General features: G+C 49.9%; 1 protein-coding gene across 1 annotated transcript in view; it reads right to left on the bottom strand.

The window, feature by feature from the left end:
- Nucleotides 1-6,907, bottom strand: part of LOC138420189 (guanylate cyclase D-like) — a 31,552-nt gene extending 24,645 nt beyond the window's left edge. The window contains 5 exon segments of the mRNA XM_069553327.1: nt 598-622; nt 1,055-1,101; nt 1,573-1,578; nt 2,931-3,132; nt 6,464-6,907. Coding sequence (XP_069409428.1) covers nt 598-622; nt 1,055-1,101; nt 1,573-1,578; nt 2,931-3,132; nt 6,464-6,907 — 724 coding nt within the window.
- Between the last annotated feature and the right edge of the window lie 14,633 nt (nt 6,908-21,540).

Below are 21,540 nucleotides of genomic sequence, written 5' to 3' on the forward strand. Positions count from 1 at the left end.
AGGATAATGATCTCCACTGTCACGCAAGTGGGGGACTATCTCTTCTTCCTTGCTTGCCTCCCTCCCTTCCTTCCTTTTGCTGAAGGACAGCACTGTCCGTATGCCCTCTGATGAGATGAGCCTCCTCCAGTTTTAGTCCTGATAATAATAACAGTAGCAAGTAGCTTGTAGCACTTATTATTCTGTTGTTTAGTTGCTAAGTTTTGTCCAACACTTTTGCGACCCCATGGACTGTAGCCTGTCAGGCTCTTCTGTTCATGGGATTCTCCAGGCAAGAATACTGAGGTGGGTTTCCATTTCTTTGTCCAGGGGAATCTTCCTGACCCAGGGACTGAACCTGCATCTCTAGTATTTACAGGTGGATTCTTTACCACTGAGCCACCAGGGAAGCCCATTTATTATACTCCTGTATATTGTACTGAGCTAAACACCTGTTCTAAGGATGTCACATATTTCAACTCAGTTATTCTGCACAGTGACCTCTGGAAGTACATATGGTCATGATCACAATTCCATGGAAGAGGGAATAGAAAGACAGGCAACTGTCTCTGAGTGGCAGAGCCTAGGTTCCCAACCACCATCTGCCCTGCCCCTCACCCAGGAAGGAGGCTTGACTCCTGATCTGGAGGAGGTAAGAGAGGAAGCGTAGACAGGAAAGCCGTCCAGGTCTAGGGAGAAGCAAACACAAAGAAACAGGAGCGTGGCTGGTGTGTTCAATGGGAGGAAGATGGAGGGCAGGGAGCCGAGGGTGGCAAGGGTTCTGGCCGTACTCTAGGAGAGGCGAGCCTCTGCAGGCTCTGAGCAGGGGAAAGCCAGATCTATTAAAATATTTTCCAAAGATCCTCCAACTGCCATTGTGAGGTCCAGAGACAAGGGCAGAAGCACAGAGGCCTGTTGGGAGGCTGCTGTGGTAATCCAGCAAGAGATGATGGGGTCTGGACCAGGGAGGAGGCAGGGGAGTGGTGAGCAGGGCTCTGCTTCTGGGCAAATTCTAAAGATGGAGCCCCCAGGGTGTTCTGATAGGCTGGGCCTGGGTGTGGGGAGACGAGGGTACCTGAGCCTTAGGGAGGATGAGGTTGCCGTCACCTGCAGTGGGAAATCCTGGGGAGGAAAATGGGAGGAGGCTGGGGGCAGATCCGGAGTTCAGTTTCAGACAATGTCAAGTTGAAGATGCCATCTAGGCATCCAGGCAAGAGAGGCTGCTGAACGGTAGCAGAAACCTGAATGAAGCATCGTCCCTTCCCTCCTAGAGCTGGTATTCTTGAAGACCAGCCCCAGGCTACACTCTCCGGGGACTTCCGTCTAGTGACAGAGACAGGGACAGCAGAGATAACACCATACAATGTGGCCAGAACTTTGACAGGGGCAGCCAGAGGCTGATGGCTATCTTCATAAACACCTCCACCGGCCCTGGCTCACAGACTTTACCCTCTGCCAGGAGTTTGCTCATTCATTCAATGAATCCCTCAGCAAACATTTCTAGAGCGCTGTGTGCTGCGTTCAGTGCCGAGAACTGAAGATACAACAGCGGATAAGATCCAGAGTCACTGCCAGCACCGTGATGGAGCTTACCTTGTCCTGGGGGCGGAGGGCAGGTGCTCTAAGCCAGTGCAGGGACAATGTTTCATTCATTCCTCCTTCCCTGGGGCTGAGCACCATGCCTGATGCCCAGTAAATCCTCAGTCAATATTTGTAGAAGAAAAGAGAGGCAAAGAAACAACTGGGTGAAAGTTTCTTTGTGTGACCTCCTATGATTAGTTTGGGGACAGATGGTACTGGTCTCCCCAACACAGGACACACACCCTAGGAAGCTATGCCCCCAGGGACTGTGGGGAGCACAGTGGTTGCACACATACCACACCCCCCGCACCCCCGCTCCATGGCACAGACTGGAGAGTTATTCTGGAAGGAAAACAAGGATTTAGCCAGGCAAGGCCAGAGCATTCCAGGATGAGGAAAACACACGTGCTCAGGGAGGCTGGAAAGGGTGTCACGTGTTTGGGGGAAAGACAAAGAGGAACAGTGTCAGGAGATGGGGCAGGAAGGACAGCAGGTTCTGGGTTATGGGGTAGGGGGGTGGCTGCTGAAGGTTTGGGGCAGGCAGGGATGTAAGCAAGCCTGGCCGACCTGAACTTACCCCCCAACAGCAGTCACCGCAACTAAGTGTGCATAAGGAAATGTGGGTGCATTTGGTATACATGTAGGAGTGTGCGCATCTCCACCTGTGCGCTGTGTGTTGGTGCAGTTTCATCAGAGATCAAAGCCTGGGTGGATGAATGTCAGAAATGAGAATGTGTGGGTCTCATGTCTCACACTCCCCAGTGGTCATAAGCTAAAGGGAATCTTGCCCTTGGAGTTGATAGACTTGGGGCCCCCCGGGTAACCTTAGGCAAGTTACCTAAACTTTCTGAGCTTCAGTTCTCCACTGGGGCCCTTAGAGGATAGTGTCCTTGTCACAAAACTGTGGTGAAGTTTAGGAGCGCTGAGAGGTGGGAACGTGCTCTACAAATGCTTTAGCTTGCTGGGCTGAGGGGTGGCCTTGCTAGGCTTCCCTGGAGCTTCACAACGCCTGGTTCAGTCTTTTCAGCGGCAGGTCAAGTCTCTTCCTTGCTCCTGCTCCTCACATGACTGTCCACATGGACAGCCTTGATGAATGATGGATGGATGGATGAGTGAATGAATGATGGATAGACAGATTATGGAGAAATGGGTGAATGGATGGACAGATGGACAGATGGGTGGATGGGTGGATGGGTGGATGGGTAAATGATGAATTATCTCTTTGCATAGTGTATTAGGGTCAAACCAGCAGCTGGAGTTGCAAGCTGGAGGGGCTCCTCCTGGAAAGTGGATAGCTCTGTTCAGGGGCTTCACTTGCCATGGGTCTGTGTCCAGGATGTGGGTGGGAACCAGCTGGCTTCCCCGACCACCTGTGTCCAAAATGACGTACTGAGCCAGCCTCCTCCCCTTCTCATCTGTCCGGATCCTCTGGCTAAAGCCAGCCACATCCAGAGGCCCTGTGTGGTCCCCCAAGTGGGCCTCTGAGAGTCCTGCCCCATGGCTCTCAGAGCGGCTCAGGGCATGGGCCAGCAGGACAACAGCATCACAGATGGTTCCAAAGAGCGGGGACACCTGAGGAAGAGGGCCTTTCAGCTCCATAACCCCCGGCATAGGCTCCCAGACGTTCTGAGTCCTGGCTCTCCTGCCCTCAGCAATTGTTTGAATCACCACCCCCTTCCCATCCACAACACAGGCCTCTCTTTAGTCCCATGACCTCAGTCCCCACTCAGAAGCCTCACCATCTCCACCGCCACCACCACCACCCTCGCCACTTACCTGATGCTTCTAAAACAAACTCCCAGGTCTGCAAGGTTCTTCGTGGCTCTGCTGCACCAAACCCCATTCCTCCCAAATTTGGAGCACTGGAACTACCACCTGTCCAGTTTCGCAAGCCTAGGCTTGATTCCCAGTTCCTGTCTCTCTCTCTCTCTCTCTTCAGTTCATCATCAAATCTTTTTAGGTTTATATCAGAATTTGTTCCCAATCTAACTGACTTTTCACCACTTCTACTCCTGCCAGCTGGGTCCAAACCCCCTTCACTGTTTACCTGAATGACACAGGAGCCTCCCAAGGGCCTCCCTGCTTCACCCAGCCCTCTTCAGACCACTCGCCACAAAGCAAGCAAACCATGTTTTTTTAAAAAAACATAAATCATTTCTTACTTAAACCTTGCTGGTTGTCTCCCATTTCACTCATGATAACTTCAGATGCCTTACCCACTTTACAAAGCCTCACATGACTGGGTGCCAAGCCCACCTCGGAGCCCTCTCCCCATCACTCATGACAGTCCCCCCACTCCACACTCCCACAGCTGTTTCCCTGGCCACTGTTGCTCACTCTGCCTCTGGGCCTTTGCACTTGCTGTTTCCCCTGCTTGGTTGCTTGCCATGCAGATCTTCACCTGGCCGTCTCCTATCATTCAAAACTCAGCTCAAGTACCGCCTCCTCCACGTGAGCTTCTCTGCCTGTCCTGTGTCTTGTTGACATTACTCCATCCCAGTTACTCTCTGTCACTTTATCCTGTTTTACTTTCTTGATGACACAGTCACTACTTGAATTTGTTTATTAAGTTGCTTGGTTATCGTCAGTCTCACCCTAACAGAATGGAAACTTCTTGAAGGCCAAGGCTGTCTACCCATCCTCACATCCTTGATGCCTGGCACAGAGCCATGTGAAAGGGACTCAACCCACATTTGTCAGATGAATGACTGGTTGAATGACCCTCCCTCATCATCCGCATTCCCATCACCACCTCCAGGCACTACTGGCTTCTTATCACCAGGAAGCAGCCATCCTGGGAGAGACTCAGGCAGCTGAGTCCTGTGAATCAAAACTAGCCCGGCAGCCACATCCCCAACCATTCATACTCTTCAGATCCACAGCAGTGACTTCAGAAAACCTTTCCGCTCTCCCATACTTCCATCACTCTCTCTTTCTGACGTCCACAGTGTGTTAGAGAAGTGTGGGGACGGGGAGGAAGACGTGTGTGAGAAAGAGCAGATGGGCTAGAGATGGGAATCAGAGGAACCGAGATGAAGACAGAAAAATGGGGGCAAGAGAGCCACAAGAGGAGAATCAACAAAGTGGCCGAGAGAGAGAGAGAGATGAGAAACAATGAGATGGACACACACACACACACGTGCGTGCGCTCACACACACACATGCTCACACACACACACATGCTCATACACTCACATGCTCACACACTCACACACACATGCTCACACCCACACCCACACACATGCTCACACACACACACATGCTCACACACTCACACATGCTCACACACACACATGCTCACACCCACACCCACACACATGCTCACACACACACGCTCACACACACACACATGCTCACACGCTCACACATGCTAACACACTCACACATGCTCACACACACACACACACATGCTCACACACACACATGCTCACACACTCACACACACAATGCTCACATACACACATGCTCGCACACATACACACACACATGCTCACACACACACACGCTCACACACTCACACACACAATGCTCACATACACACATGCTTACACACACACATGCTCACACACTCACACACACATGCTCACACACTCACACACACATGCTCACACCCACACCCACACACATGCTCACACACACACACGCTCACACACTCACACACACGCTCACACACTCACACACACATGCTCACACGCTCACACATGCTAACACACTCACACATGCTCACACACATACACACACACATGCTCACACACACACATGCTCACACACTCACACACACACATGCTCACACACACACACGCTCACACACTCACACACACAATGCTCACATACACACATGCTTACACACACACATGCTCACACACTCACACACACATGCTCACACACTCACACACACACATGCTCACACCCACACCCACACACATGCTCACACACACACGCTCACACACTCACACACACATGCTCACACGCTCACACATGCTAACACACTCACACATGCTCACACACATACACACACACATGCTCACACACACATGCTCACACACTCACACACACACATGCTCACACACACACACGCTCACACACTCACACACACATGCTCACACGCTCACACATGCTAACACACTCACACATGCTCACACACATACACACACACATGCTCACACACACACATGCTCGCACACATACACACACACATGCTCACACACACACACGCTCACACACTCACACACACAATGCTCACATACACACATGCTTACACACACACATGCTCACACACTCACACACACATGCTCACACACTCACACACACACATGCTCACACCCACACCCACACACATGCTCACACACACACGCTCACACACTCACACACACATGCTCACACGCTCACACATGCTAACACACTCACACATGCTCACACACATACACACACACATGCTCACACACACACATGCTCACACACTCACACACACACATGCTCACACACACACGCTCACACACTCACACACACATGCTCACACGCTCACACATGCTAACACACTCACACATGCTCACACACATACACACACACATGCTCACACACACACATGCTCACACACTCACACACACAATGCTCACATACACACATGCTCGCACACATACACACACACATGCTCACACACACACATGCTCACACACTCACACACACAATGCTCACACACACACACACATGCTTACACACACACACATGCTCACACACTCACACCTATAAGAGAACGAGACAGACAGAGCGAGACACTTTGTCAGATAAGGGCCAGGTGATGTGCCCACAGCGGAGAAAGAACTGGTTGGCCGGGCGGGTGAGGGACGTTTGCGCCGGCCTGACCCTTGCCCCTTGGGCCCCGTGAGGCTCTGCGCCGACCCACCTGCTCTGGCTCCAGGTGCGCAGCCGCCTCTCCATCTGCCCCAGAAGCTTCAAAGGCCTTGTCTCTGAGGCTAGACTCCAAGCTGATGGTCAGCACAGCATCGCACACCTCCTGCAGGGGCCCACCAGCGCCCAGGGCCCGAGAGGAGCGGTCACGGGAGGGCAAGGTGAAGAGCAGCGTGTCGTAGGGCAGGAAGGCCAGCCTCCCGTCTGTCAGGCCCCGGGCCCATGGCCTGCTCAGCAGGGCGGTCTGCTCGGAGCCGCCAGGAGCGCTGAGAGCATGCACAGCACCACAACCGGGGGAAAGGCCGGGGCTCACCCTCCAGGCCTTCCCCAAGCTTCTGTGGCGCTGCCAAGCAACGGCGACCCGCAGGTCCAGCCGGCCCCTCTTGCTGTCCCTCTCTTCCTCCCACTCCCTCACTCTGGTGCTTAGCTGCTCAGTCATGTCCAACTCTGCGACCTTATGGACTGTAGCCTGCCAGGCTCCTCTGTCCATGGGGATTCTCCAGGCAACAATACTGGAGTGGGTTGCTGTGTCCTCCTCCAGGGGAATCTTCCCAACCCAGGAATCGAACCCAGGTCTCTTATATTGCAGGCGGATTCTTTACCGTCTAAGCCACCAGGGGAGCCTCAGTCTGGGCGAAAGAGGAATTTCCCCTTTATCTGATACCCCCGCAACAATAACAGCTAAGGTTGATAAACCCAGGTTTAATCTGGTGAAAAAAAGCCCTTCAGCTGAGGATAAATTTATATTAATATGTACCTTCCAATCTTCCCACCGAGTAATTCTGACCAAATTTTCACCCTCCCTCTGCCACTGGCTCTGAAAATTGCTAATATTTATTGACATCTTATTATGTGTTGTCCTAAAGTACTTTAAAAAACATTCACTCGTTCAGTTAACAACAATATGAAGAAGTATGTTCAGGACTCCCTGATGGTCCAGTGCCTAAGACGCCGTGATCCCAGTTCAGGCGGCCCAGGTCCTCATAGGCCACAACTAAAGATCCCACATACCGCAACTAAGACCCAGCACAGCCAAATAAATAAATAAAAATAAATATTAAAAAAAGAAGTATGTTCATCATTATCTCTACTTTCAGATGAGCAAACCAAGGCACAGAGAGGTTAAGGAGTTTCCCCAGGATACACAGCCACCAGGGTGATAGAACCAGTACTGGACCTCAGGAAGGCTGGCTCCCAACTTGTAATCTTTCTATATTTTAACATTTTCTAAAATGTTAGATAGTTCATATATCATAAAATTCACCTTTTAAAAAGGGTATAACTCAGTAGTTTTATATACAAGGTTATGAAACCACTACCACTATTTAATTCTAGAACGTTTTCATCACCCCAGAAAGAAATCCTATACCCAATACTGGTCACTCCCTATTTCTCTTTCCTCCTAACCCCAGGCAACCACTAATCTTTCTCTGTCTATGAATATGCCTCTTCTGGACATTTCGTGTAAATAGAATTGTATGATATGCAGCCTTTTATGTCTGGCCTCTTTCAGTTAGCATAATGTTTTCCAGGCTCACCCATGTAATAGCCTGTATCAGTACCTCATTCATTTTTACTGCTGCACAATATTCCATTGTATAAGCATTTTGTTTACCCGTTTATCATTGGCTTGTAATCTCAACTGTGGCTCTGAGAGGCATCCTCAAGGTCTGAGCAGACATGAATACATTCCCCTTGGCCTATGTCACAGAAACAAAGCCCATGATCACAAAGCAGGCAATTCCATTCCCAAGCACCCAGGATGGAAGAGAATCCTGCCCAAAATAAGGGCCCCATGTAGCTGCTCAAGTAAAGGTTTTTGCATCTTGGATTCATGACAAAAGTTGCAATCCCTGCCAAAAAAGGGCCACCACTTGTTTTGGCTGGGGCCAGGTTCCTACTGAAATTGTTTCTCCAGAAAAATCCAGGAATATGGAGCCATCAAAGAAGACCAAGGGTCTCCATGCTGAGGAGGGATTCCTATCCAGAAATCGGGGGCCTTTGTAGAGAAGACAGACCAGGAACCCTGGACTCTGCTGACTCCTGGGTGGCCATGATATGCGGGCTATGGCCTCGAGCCACCCCTCTCTGCCCCTCAAATAGTGGGTAGGGCCCTGGGAGAAAGATCCACCAGGACTGAATGGAAACAAAACCGGGACTATCTTGGTCCCCTCCCCTCTGCCATGCTTCTCTTTCAGCTTCTCCTTCCTCTTGAGGCGCTTTTCTTCATTTTGGCCACAAGGGGGAGCTAATCCACACAACAGGGGAGGTTAAAAAAATCAAAGTCCACGTTGATTACAGTCAAGCCCTTTATCTGCAATAGTCCATCTTATCTTCACAGCCGCAAGAAGTAAGGGCTTTCATTAAAATCATGTCACTGACAAGGAAACCACAGCACAGAGAGGTTTAGTGGCTTGCCTGAGGTCATGCAGCTGGTAGGAAATGGGTCCAGGAAAGGGATCTCAGTAATCTGATTTCAGAGAATGTGCACCTAACTACTCTGCCTCCTGGTTACCAGCGTGGCTGGAACTCAACCCCTATAACAGGGGTGGAGCAAGAGTCTACTGAGGTTTCCCCCATCCACTTCCGCCATGCTCCAGCCACACAGAAGAGGACTTGCTCATCCTCTTAACCCTGCTGTCAGGCTACCTCCATTACTCTGCTCTAGCTGGCCTCTCTGTCAGTGGTTCCTCTGCCATCAGCTTCCATTTCAGGCCCTCCCCTGGTGTCACCTCCTCTGGGAAGCCCTGCCCACACCCCTGCAGATCATTCCCCCCAGGCTCTGGGTTCCTCTGTTCCCATATCCACATCTGTCTCCCGCCAGACTCAGCTCGCCCTGCTGTTCCCCGGCCAGTTCCCCTCTGTGTCCCCAGAGCCTAGCGAGGATCATGCTCCGTGACCGTGTAGGAATGAAGTGGATACAGAGCACTCGACCCTGTGAAGTAGGTCTCATTAGCCCATTTCCCCTCCCGCCAAACTGGGCTCAGAGAAGCCTGTCTTGAGGGGCGGTGGGCACATCTGGGCCAGGCCTCCGCCTCCACTCATCTCTAATTCACTACAGGCCTCACGAGCTCAGAGGATGCCCACCCTGGCCCTCCTCATTGGCACTGGCCTCACATTCCAAACAGACAGAACACAGCGCTTGGTCTTTGTGGCTCTCAAACTGTTGCCAGCGCCGCAGTAAGAAGTGCATTTTAGCTTGGTGTGCTCTGAAAGCTGGGTGTAGGAAAGGAGTAGCCCAGGAAACTGGAAGTTTCGCAGAGTGACACTTTCCCCAGCTGTCTGCCCTCCATTTTCACCTTCACCACATTTATCCTATCCTAGTCAGTTCCGTTCTTGTCCCTCTCTTTCTATTTCAGTCGCTTCCTCTTTTTGTGTGTGTGTGTAATTTTATCTTTTTTTTTTTAGATTTTAATTAATTTCTATTAGATTCACTTTTATTATATTTTTTAAAATTATTTTTTAATTTTTTTGTGATGCCACATGGCCTGTGGGACTAGGGATCAAACCCGCATCCCCTGCATTGGAAGCACAATTCTTAATCACTGGACCACCAGAGAAGTCTCCTGCAGTGCTAGGCTTGATTCACTAAATTGGTTTCTTGACCAAATAGGCCATGACCCACAGTTTGAAAAAGCTCTAGTTCAGATAAACACTAAGCATCTTCTGTCTTCCAGAGGCTGCCCCTCCCTTATACTCCACCCCACCGTGACTCTCCATGCCCAGCTACTTCCTTAAAGACAGGCCAAATGCCACCTCCTCCAAGAAGCCTCCTCAGATTCCCCCAGGGCCCAGCCGCATACTCCTGTTGTTCTCCAGGCCTCCACTCCCTGGGGTGACCGTGACCTCTGTCATAATCTCCTGCTTATACACCTGTGTCTCCATCACTCTGTCGTCTCCTAGAGAAGGCACTGTCTATCCCGTTCACCAGGCAGCCCAGCTCCCAGCAGAGCAGGGACTTGATGAATGCAGGAAGTCTTCCATCAGTCAACAAATCCATGAAGGTTCTGACTCTAACTTCAAGAAACTAAGAATGGCTCTAACACCCTTCCTGGGGCTCAGGTCCTACTACACTCTCTTTTTCTTCACTCTACCAGGGAAGAACCAAGAAAGCCCTTGGCCCCCACTCCACAATTGACACGTACACTGGGGCTCAGAATCCAGCTGTACTGCTTGCCAGCTGTGTGACTTGGGTCTGTTACATACCTTTCCTGAGCTGCAAAGTGCAGACCACGGCAGAACTGTTAATAGCTCACAGGGCTGCTCTGGGGTAAAATGTGGGCCTGTTGTCAAGGGCTCAGCCTACTGTCTGATACAAGAAAACTCCCCATCACCAGCCATGTGAAGTCTGGGCTAGGGTAGGAGGAAGGCACCCACATACACTTACTTTTCAGGCCATCCACACTGCAAAGCTGCTTCAGGACCTCCGTGGCCCCCTGCTCCCCGGGTCCCAGAGAGGTCACCAGCCCCACAGGCAGCCCGTGTGTCCTGAGTCATGGCCACCTGCCGGGCAGTAGCCAGCCAGATGTCCTGATGGGAGGACACGATGGGCACGTGAGCCCAGCCAAAGTGTCTCATGACAGAGAGCAGCACGTGGACAGCCAAAGGCAAGGTGGACACTAGCTCACCTCCTCCCCCTGCATCCCCACATGCCCAGGAGAAGAGGGTCTTGCCCCAGCCTTGGGCCAACAGAGCTTCAGCTGGGCAGTAACCAGGACTGACAGGACCCACGAAAGCAGCCATGGTGTTCTTGAGGGCCAGGAATGTGGCCAGGGCACTAGGGCTGTCCCAGCCCATGGGAAGGACCATGGAAGCAGGCGTGAGCCCAGCATCAGTGAGTGGTCCTGGTTGGCCGGTCCACAGCCAGCTGGGCAGCCACACTGGGGAGGGCCTGGCCAAAGATGAGGTCACAGTCCCAGGGACCCAGCACCCCCAGAGTGAAGGTCTCTGTCCCCCAGGCCCGATCAGGGAGGGAGCCAGCCCACAGGAGAGCACCCCAAAGCAGCACAGAGAGAAGTGGCAGGGAAGGGACTGTGCTCGGAAGGCTGAGAGTGGCCCCCCACAGGCCCAGGCGGGGCTGGCGGGCCTTTCCATGCAGCAGCATCTGAGACTGATCTTCAGGATAAAGCCCTCCCACAGTCCTGGGAAAGAAGGGTAAGGTCAGGGCATGCTTTCCAGCATTCTCTGCCAGTGTTTCCTGCACGGCTTTGGGGCAGACAGCCCTCCTGCCCCCAGAACATCAGCCTCTTCATTGGTAAAAATGAAGGATTCAGATCCTTGATGCCCAAAGACCCCCAGATCTGGGGACCTAAACCTCCTTCCCAGAACTGGCTCACAGCCTGCAAGGCTCACACTCAGTCCTAGACTCGAGGGTGGACTCCGGAGTCAGAGCCAGCCAGAACCAGTCACTGTTTCCCATCCTTGTGGCCCTAGGCCAATCTCTGAAGTTCCTGAGCTTCATTTTTCTCTTCTGTAGAATTTGGATAATGAAACCTACCTTGTGGAGTTATTGTGATGATTAAATGACACAAGGTGAGGCACTTAGCACAGTCCCTGGTACTTATATGTTCAATAAATCTTACCTCTTTCAACCTATTATTATTTCTTCCTTCACTCATCCTCCAAAGTGGGCCAAGTTCTCTGTCTGAACCTCCCCTGCCTCTTACCTCTCAAACCCATCCATAGCACTTAACTCTGCAGGATTCCGAGGGCCCCACAGCACAAGCAGCGCCTGGGTCTGGGTAGCATTCCCATTGTGTGTTTGTGGCTCAAGGGGCTACAGTGAGGATGGTCATTGCAGTGAGTGGGTAAGTGAGTAGGCATTTATTAAATGGAATAGTTATCATCATCACCACCACTATCATCACCATCATTGGATCTCTGAGGGGAGGCAAATGTATGAAGTAGAGAGAGTTGGACAAGTGAGTGAAGGCCTGAGTTTCAGTCCTGCCCCTGCCCCATTCAAAACCTCAGCCTCCCCATCTGTAGAAGACAGTTTGCCAGGCTGGCCAGCTCTGAGCCCTTCTGGCTTGTGATGCTACATTTCTCCCATCTCAGAGGCTGGTGACTCGGGGAGGGCTGCTCATCTACCAGTCTCTGAGGGACCCTCTGTACACTCCCTCCTCTGTGATGCTCTAAGTGGTCTCTCTCCTAGCATCCTGCCCCAAGGGACGAACCCATCGGAGCAGCTAGCTTGTCCTGGGCTCACAAACAGTGAATCTTTTCCGGGTGGAAACATAGACATATGCTTCCAGTACTGATGACAGGCACCTCTGCCTTCAGTCTCTACCTCCCAAAGCACCTGCGATCCACTGTTTTACCTGGTGCTTCTACAGGCACTGAGGAGAGATCACTTATCCTCCTTTTGGGTGGGGGTGGGGGACTGACTCTGGGCAGGGCAGCGACTTGCCCAAGTTCTCATCAAAAGTTAAGGCTGAGTTGAGACTGGAGCCAGGCTCCCACCTCCCAGTCACAGACAAAAATCATTTCTTTTATTGAACACTTAGAACATCAGAGCTCAAGAATCCTAGAGATCTAAGCATCTGAAGCAACTCCTCTGTGCACAGACAGGGAACCGGGTACAGAAGGGGTGTGGACTTCTCCATCCCACAAAGCAGCTGCAGGCTCCCCTGGCCATTCGGCCCTGCTGGTCCTGCTCAGTGTCATGGAAATCCTGCAGCCAGTGGCCTGCAGGGGTCACTGAAGGCTTAGGTCCTTAGTGAGGCTAGCCTCTGGCCAAGGCAGAAGCTGACTTTAGCCCCAGCTCTGCCCCTGACTCATGAGACAGTATTCACATCCTTTTCTGTACCATCTGTACAGGGAGGGCTTAGTCAGATATTTAGGTCTCCAAAGATCCTTCATCACCAATGTTTTAGTTGTCAGTAGACACCAGGAAACAGGTGACTTTCATCTCTGAAGGTGGCCGCATCCCCTCTCCAGGCTTCCCCCAGGGATGTGTGAGCTGCCAGTGCGCCCACCTCTAACAATAGGTTCATGCGCCATCCTCCTAGGGGATGGTCTCCTAGGGGAGACAATTTGTAGCTTTAGTCTCAAGGAAGCGGACACCAAGGATTAGCCACAGTGTGGCTCATAGAGCCAAGTATATGAAGCTAGTAAACTCCATACTACCATAACCTAAAAAGATAAAGATACCTTTAGCTCCATTAACAGACATGTGGCCAACATATTCCAGGGAAGAAGGGTGGGTGATTCCTGTCAGAGCCGGGGCTTCTTAGACCCCAGTATCCAAAGGTCACCCTCCTGCCTCCAACCTGGTCTTTCTTGCCTTCATTCAGGGAAACTTCCCCAAAGACCCATCTGCCACGCTGTGCTGTTGGGCATGACTCACTGTCTCTTTGCAGACCCTAAGGCTCTTGAATGAGGCCCTCAGATGTCAAGCTCTCCATGCAGGCTGTCCTAGGACACCACCCCACCCCCACCCCTCAGCCCCCTGAATCCCCTCCATTCTGACCTTGGCCTGCATGGTCACACAGTCACCACTCTTGCTTCCTGTCATCTTTCCAAGACTTCTGCCAGTGGAGAGGGTCTCATATATGGTTCATTCCTTCCTGTCCCCCTCAGGGGCTTGAAGAAGTCACTTGGAAAATTCGATCTGTTCAGACCCTAGGCCTCTGGGGAGCCAAGCGCAGAAAGGAAGGAGGGAATGCAGGAGAGAGGACCTGAGGGAGGGAGGCAGGGAAGGAGGCAAGGAGGTAGGGAGGATGTCTTCAGCACTCCGGACAGCTCCACACCTGGCCAGGACTCCCAGGAGGGAAAAAGGATGGGCGAGCACTACAGAAACTGGTCTTACTGAGCATCCACCACATGCCAAGCCCTGTGCTGGGCACTATTTGTACAACGCACTGAGACAGGTATTATCATTACTATTCCTACTTTGTATATAAGGAAAGCACAACCTGGAGGGTTTAAGTGATTTGACCAAGGGCACAGAGCTGGTAAGTGGTAAGGCTGCCTATGGGTCCAGGTTTCTGCTCATCATACCACCTGGATTCTTTGGGAATTATAATAGAGGTTTTTCTATCTTCTTTTTTAATGTGGACCTTATGTGGAGATTCTTTAGCAAGTGAGCTAACAGAGAAATCCTTGAGAATCTCCAAATAGCTTCCCTGGTGGCTCAGATGGTAAAGCGTCTGCCTGCAATGCGGGAGACCTGGGTTCAATTTCTGGGTCAGGAAGATCCCCTGGAGAAGGAAATGGCAATCCACTCCAGCACTCTTGCCTGGAAAATCCCGTGGACGGAGAAGCTTGATAGGCTACAGTCCACGGGGTCGCAAAGAGTCGGACACGACTGAGCGACTTCACTTTCACTTTCTTTTCACTTTCAGACTCAGTGATGCCATCCAGACATCTCATCCTCTGTCGTCCCCTTCTCCTGTCCCCAATCTCTCCCAGCATCAGAGTCTTTTCCAATGAGTCAATTCTTCACATGAGGTGGCCAAAGTACTGGAGTTTCAGCTTTAGCATCATTCCTTCCAAAGAAATCCCAGGGCTGATCTTCTTCAGAATGGACTGGTTGGATCTCCTTGTAGTCCAAGGGACTCTCAAGAGTCTTCTCCAACACCACAGTTCAAAAGCATCAATTCTTCGGTGCTCAGCTTTCTTCACAGTCCAACTCTCACAACCATACATGACCACTGGAAAAACCATAGCCTTGACTTGACGGACCTTTGTTGGCAAAGTAATGTCTCTGCTTTTGAATATGCTATCTAGGTTAGTTATAACTTTCCTTCCAAGGAGTAAGCGTCTTTTAATTTCATGGCTGCAGTCACCATCTGCAGTGATTTTGGAGCCCAAAAAAATGAAGTCTGACACTGTTTCCCCATCTATTTCCCATGAAGTGATTTATTAAGAAACTGCTCCCAGGGTGACCACTGAAAGGCTTTCATGGAGAAGAGGGAGTTTAGGTAGAGAGGGGCTGCCTCTGCTGATGAAGGAGGCTTAGGGGAGTCAGCAGATCAAAATCCCCAGCCCCACCCATGTCTCCTCATCTCCACCTTCTGTCTTGGAGTCCCAGTCCTTCCCTATTAGTGTCCCTCCTTCAATATAAGAGATTTGGGGCAGAGATTCAGCAACCTTGCAACTTTTGCCATCAGACCCCAAGTTTGGTCCTCAGTCAGACCTTAGCACTCACAGGACAGGAGGGACTCCTTCAAGTTCTTGTGGACATCTTCTGTTGTTCACACACGTTTTCAATTTTATGATCATAATTTTTAATTTATTGCATATACATTCTCCTTCTCTCTCTCTGTCTCACAGGCTATAGGAAGAAGCCAAGTGCCTCCACTGTCTTTATAACCAGGACTATTGCCACCGAGCAAAGCATCACAGCCATCTGATGCACCAGGGAATGGCCTTCCAACCTGCACTGCCTCCCCTGCTACTACCCGCTGATGAACCGAGTTACTGTGCCGACTGGGCTGCTGCTAGTGCCATGGATTACTTGCATCCTGTTTCCCCCAGCAGGAGATTATCCCTGTGTTGCTCAAATACAGGGAAAGTGGAGTCGCTCAGTCGTGTCCGACTCTTTGCGATCCCCATGGACTGTAGCCTACCAGGCTCCTCAGTCCATGGAAATTTTCCAGGCAAGAGTACTGGAGTGGGTTGCCATTTCCTTCTCCAGGATATCTTCCCAACCCAGGGATCGAACCCAGGTCTCACACCTTGCAGGTAGACACTTGACCATCTGAGCCACCAGGGAAGCCCTGCTCAAATACAGGACCAACTCAATTGAAGAATCCTATTTGGAGGATCAGGTTCCTAAGGCCACTCCTGGCACCAGACAGAGTCCCAGCAGGAAAGTGAGGGCAGACTCAAATTACGGTAACTCCGGGGTAGGGGGGGGAGGTGGTGGTTGGGGGTTTGGGGTGGTTGTTTACAAAGGCCTGTCCTAAAGGTGGGAGCAGCGGTATCTAAAGACTATTGCAGCAACTTGAGAACAATGGTAGCAGAACCATTGTCTCCCCAGGCCCAAAGAGATGAGGAAAAGAGTATTCTGGAGCCCAGAAGGCAGCTGGCTGTCTTGAAAGGTGAAAGGACACATCCAGACTATGGCGTCCCTACAGGGAGGAATCCAGGGCAGTAGAAACCCCAGCCCACATGTCTTATTCTCTGACTGCTGCTAGGGCTTCTCATGGGCCAAACCCAACCGGAATCCAGGCTCTCTCCAGGGATGCTGGATGTTTCTCTGCCCCCCAGAGAAACAGAAGCTCTTAGTGAAGAAGGAACTTAAGTTGCTTCCGTGCCACCTCTCAGACAGGACAGGAACTCCACGTACCTTCAACCACGTCTGCACACCTCCACTCATTACTGGCCACTCACTGCTCCCTGGGCCGCTGCCCTGCTGTGAGCCACTCAGCTGCTAAATCTCCTGTCCTGTTGCACTGAGAAACCCATGCCCCTCTGACTTCCACTTCCGTGTTCTACACTTTCTGCCAACAGGGCAAGCCTGCCCCCTCTGGTGGTCATCAAACCCAGACAGTCAAGTTGTTCAGTAGATAAGTTCTGTCTGACTCTTTGTGACCCCTTGGACTGCAGCATGCCAGGCTTCCTTGTCCTTCACTGTCTCCTGGAGACAGTCAAGGGGCATCATCAAACACAAAATACTGGTAAATATCATCCACAAAGTCTTTGCAACAACTCGAGATAGTCCTAATAGCAAGCACATTATGCTCAGGACCATTATAGGTGTCTGGCATATAACGATTCATTGCATCATCATGTTCCTATGAAATAGGACAGGCCTTCCCTGTCTTGTTCATTTCTGAGTCCTTAAGACCCTCCCTGGCACTTATTAGACATATAATAAGTATGTGTTGTATTACTATCTCCATTTTGCTGCTTCAGGTCACAAAGCTCAAAGGGGCAGAGCTGGGATTTAGAACTGGGTGATGAAGCTCCAGACCCTATGCCCTCAACCCCAGTATGTGCAGCTTTTTTTTTTAATATAATGTCAAATATTTCCTCATCTTTACTTTTCCCAAGAAAGCATCTCCAAATCCTTTCACATTTCTCCCATAGGCAATGACATGAAATGACATAAAGGGCACTTAGGTGGCATTGTGGTATATTCTCACCTCATTTAAGCCTCTTTATAACTTCACAGTGTAAAGCTTGAAGGGGCAGATGCCTCTTCAGTCTGATTCATTGCTGCAGCCCCAAAGCCAAGACTGGCACAGACCATATGCACATTGAATATCAGTTGGGCGAGTTAACTTTACAGAGAAGGAATTGAGGTTCATAAAGCTTAATATACCTTCTGAGGGTGATGCTTCCAGACATTGGTGAAACTGAGATGGTTGGGGGTGGGTGCATGGGTGGATGGGTAGAAGATGGGTGGATGGGTGAATGAAAAAAATAAATGCCATTTTGGAAAAGATGTTAATGTAACAGTGTGGACTCGGACGGGTCTTCCAGTCTTTATCCAGCAGAGGGCACCAAGGCTCCAATAATTGGCCTAGGCAATACTTTGGCCACCTGATGCAAAGAACCAACTCTGGAAAAGACCCTGATGCTGGGAAAGATTGAAGGCAAGAGGAGAAGGGGACAACAGAGGATGAGATGGTTGGATGACATCACCAACTCCATGGACATGAGTTTGAGCAAGCTCCAGGAGTTGGTGATGGACAGGGAAGCCTGGCATGCTGCACTCCATGGGGTCCATGGGGTCGCAAAGAGTCAGACACTACTGAGCAACTGAACTGAACTGAATTGAAAGCTTCCTGGCAATAAAAGCCTCTTGTGGGGTCAGGGCGGGTGCGGACTGTAGCCAGCCCTGGTCGTGGTCTGTATATCTTGGCAGCTCTGGCAGGTGAAAGAACAGAAGACCAGGTCAGAGACCATGGGGTTCAGGGTGAGGCGCTAAGCGCACAGGCTTAGAGACAAACCCTCACACCTGCATCCAGTAATAGTGGGTGTTGGGGAGAACACTTCACACACAAGAGCCCAGTTGCCTTTTGTGAAACTGGGAAATAAGAGTACCTTTTAGATGTGTCATGAGGATTAAATGAGGTATAGCAGAGAGCGCTTAGTATGCTGGACGCCCTCAACACTTACAAAGAATGTGTTCATTGCCCAGAATGGTTGTTTCACTTACTCAAGGCCACCCAGCAAGTACAAAATGGGAAACAAACATGATCTTTAAGGACCTTGGGCTTCCCTGGTGGCTAAGAGAGTAAAGACTTTGCCTGCAGTGCAAGAGACCCAGATTCAATCCTGGGTCAGGAAGATCCCCTGGAGGAGGACATGGCAACCCACTCCAGTATTCTTGGCCTGAGAATCCCACGGACAGAGGAGCCTGGCCAGCTACAGTCCACGGGGTCACAAAGAGTCTGATACAACTGAGCAACTAACACCAAGGACCCTGATGTGACTAGAGAAATTTCTGTTAGGATCAATGTGGTTCTGGGGGATGGAGACAGTTCTAGTTGAGAGTGGAAGTCTTGAAGGCAGAAGCTGCTCTGAGGCTGAGGAAGTATTCTTAGAGACAAGCGCTGGGTTAAATGAACTCATACTGCCACCGGGGGTGGATACCAAATAACCACTTACCCACCTGCCCAGGAACTCCTGGTGCACCTCTGGAATGTAGGAAATTAACATTTTAATGTGGAACTTGACTTGCATCTCCTCAGGCTGCTGGGTGTAAACGTGCCATCTGTTTCAGAAGGCTGACTTTTTCCCTAGGCATTTATTTTATGTATTGTTGTCATTTGTGATCCTTGCCAGGGATTTATCACAGGGACCAGGCCTGGCTTGAATTACCCTGGAATGAGCTTGTCAGCTGGCAGCAACCTGCAGAAAGCCAAGACCTTCCAAAAATGAACAGAAAACCAATGTCATGTTTTGCTGGATCAAGTGGAGAGTCCTCCATGGAGCACAAAAGAGTGAGAGGTCTTTGATCATGAACTGGCCCCCTGACCCTAATCCTGAGGAGGAAGGTCTAAAGCAGTGCTCCTGTTTTAGAAAGTGACTTGTAAAGCGTGGGGCTTCCTTGAGACTGGGTGAGGACCCCAAGGAGAAGAGGGGGTGCTTTATTTGCCCTTTTCCTTCCCATAAGGCTATTTGTAAGGCCTCCCGGGACAGCCATTTTGCTTTTTTGCATTTCTTTTCCATGGGGATGGTCTTGATCCCTGTCTCCTGTGCATTGTCACGAACCTCCAGCCATAGTTCATCAGGTACTCTATCTATCATATCTAGGCCCTTAAATCTATTTCTTCCACATATAATCACTTCCACATATAATCATAAGGGATTTGATTTAGGTCATACCTGAATGGTCTAGCAGTTTTCCCTACTTTCTTCAATTAAAGTCTGAATTTGGCATTAAGGAGTTTATGATCTGAGCCACAGTCAGCTCCTGGTCTTGTTTTTGTTGACTGTATAGAGCTTCTCCATCTTTGGCTGCATAGAATATAATCAATCTGATTTCGGTGTTGACCATCTGGTGATGTCCATGTGTAGGGTCTTCTCTTGTGTTGTTGGAAGAGGGTGTTTGCTATGACCAGTGCATTTTCTTGGCAAAACTCTATTAGTCTTTGCCCTGCTTCATTCTGTATTCCAAGGCCAAATTTGCCTGTTACTCCAGGTGTTTCTTGACTTCCTACTTTTGCATTCCAGTCCCCTATAATGAAAAGGACATCTTTTTTGGGTGTTACTTCTAAAAGGTCTTGTAGGTCTTCATAAAACCGTTCAACTTCAGCTTCTTCAGCGCTACTGGTTGAGGCATAGACTTGGATAACTGTGATATTGAATGGTTTGCCTTGGAGACGAACAGACATCATTCTGTCGTTTTTGAGATTGCATCCAAGTACTGCATTTTGGACTCTTTTGTTGACCACGATGGCTACTCTATTTCTTCTGAGGCATTCCTGCCCGCAGTAGTAGATATAATGTTCATCTGAGTTAAATTCACCCATTCCAGTCCATTTTAGTTCGCTGATTCTTAGAATGTCGACGTTCACCCTTGCCATCTCTTGTTTGACCACTTCCAATTTGCCTTGATTCATGGACCTAATATTCCAAGTTCCTATGCAATATTGCTTTTTACAGCATTGGACCTTGCTTCTATCACCAGTCACATCCACAGCTGGGTATTGTTTTTGCTTTGGCTCCATCCCTTCATTCTTTTCTGGAGTTATTTCTCCACTGATCTCCAGTAGCATATTGGGCACCTAATGACCTGGGGAGTTCCTCTTTTGGTATCCTATCATTGTGCCTTACAAATAGATGTGAAAAGAAGAGAGGTGAAAAGCAAAGGAGAAAAGGAAAGATATAATCATCTGAATGCAGAGTTCCAAAGAATAGCAAGAAGAGATAAGAAAGCCTTCAGCGATCAGTGCAAAGAAATAGAGGAAAACAACAGAATGGGAAAGACTAGAGATCTCTTCAAGAAAATTAGAGATACCAAGGGAACATTTCATGCAAAAATGGGCTCGATAAAGGACAGAAATGGTATGGACCTAACAGAAGCAGAAGATATTAGGAAGAGGTGGCAAGAATACACAGAAGAACTGTACAAAAAAGATCTTCATGACCCAGATAATCATGATGATGTGATCACTAATCTAGAGCCAGACATCTTGGAAAGTGAAGTTAAGCGGGCCTTAGAAAGCATCACTACGAACAAAGCTAGTGGAGATGATGGCATTCCAGTTGAGCTGTTTCAAACCCTGAAAGATGATGCTGTGAAAGTGCTGCACTCAATATGCCAGCAAATGTGGAAAACTCAGCAGTGGCCACAGGACTGGAAAAGGTCAGTTTTCATTCCAATCCCAAAGAAAGGCAATGCCAAAGAATGCTCAAACTACCGCACAATTGCACTCATCTCACATGCTAGTAAAGTAATGCTCAAAATTCTCCAAGACAGGCTTCAGCAATATGTGAACCGTGAACTCCCTGATGTTCAAGCTGATTTTAGAAAAGGCAGAGGAACCAGAGATCAAATTGCCAACATCCTCTGGATCATGGAAAAAACAAGAGAGTTCCAAAAAAACATCTATTTCTGCTTTATTGACTATGCCAAAGCCTTTGACTGTGTGGATCACAATAAACTGTGGA

This window comes from Ovis canadensis, chromosome 15, assembly GCF_042477335.2.
Source record: "Ovis canadensis isolate MfBH-ARS-UI-01 breed Bighorn chromosome 15, ARS-UI_OviCan_v2, whole genome shotgun sequence".
In the NCBI taxonomy this organism is placed as follows: Eukaryota; Metazoa; Chordata; class Mammalia; order Artiodactyla; family Bovidae; genus Ovis; species Ovis canadensis.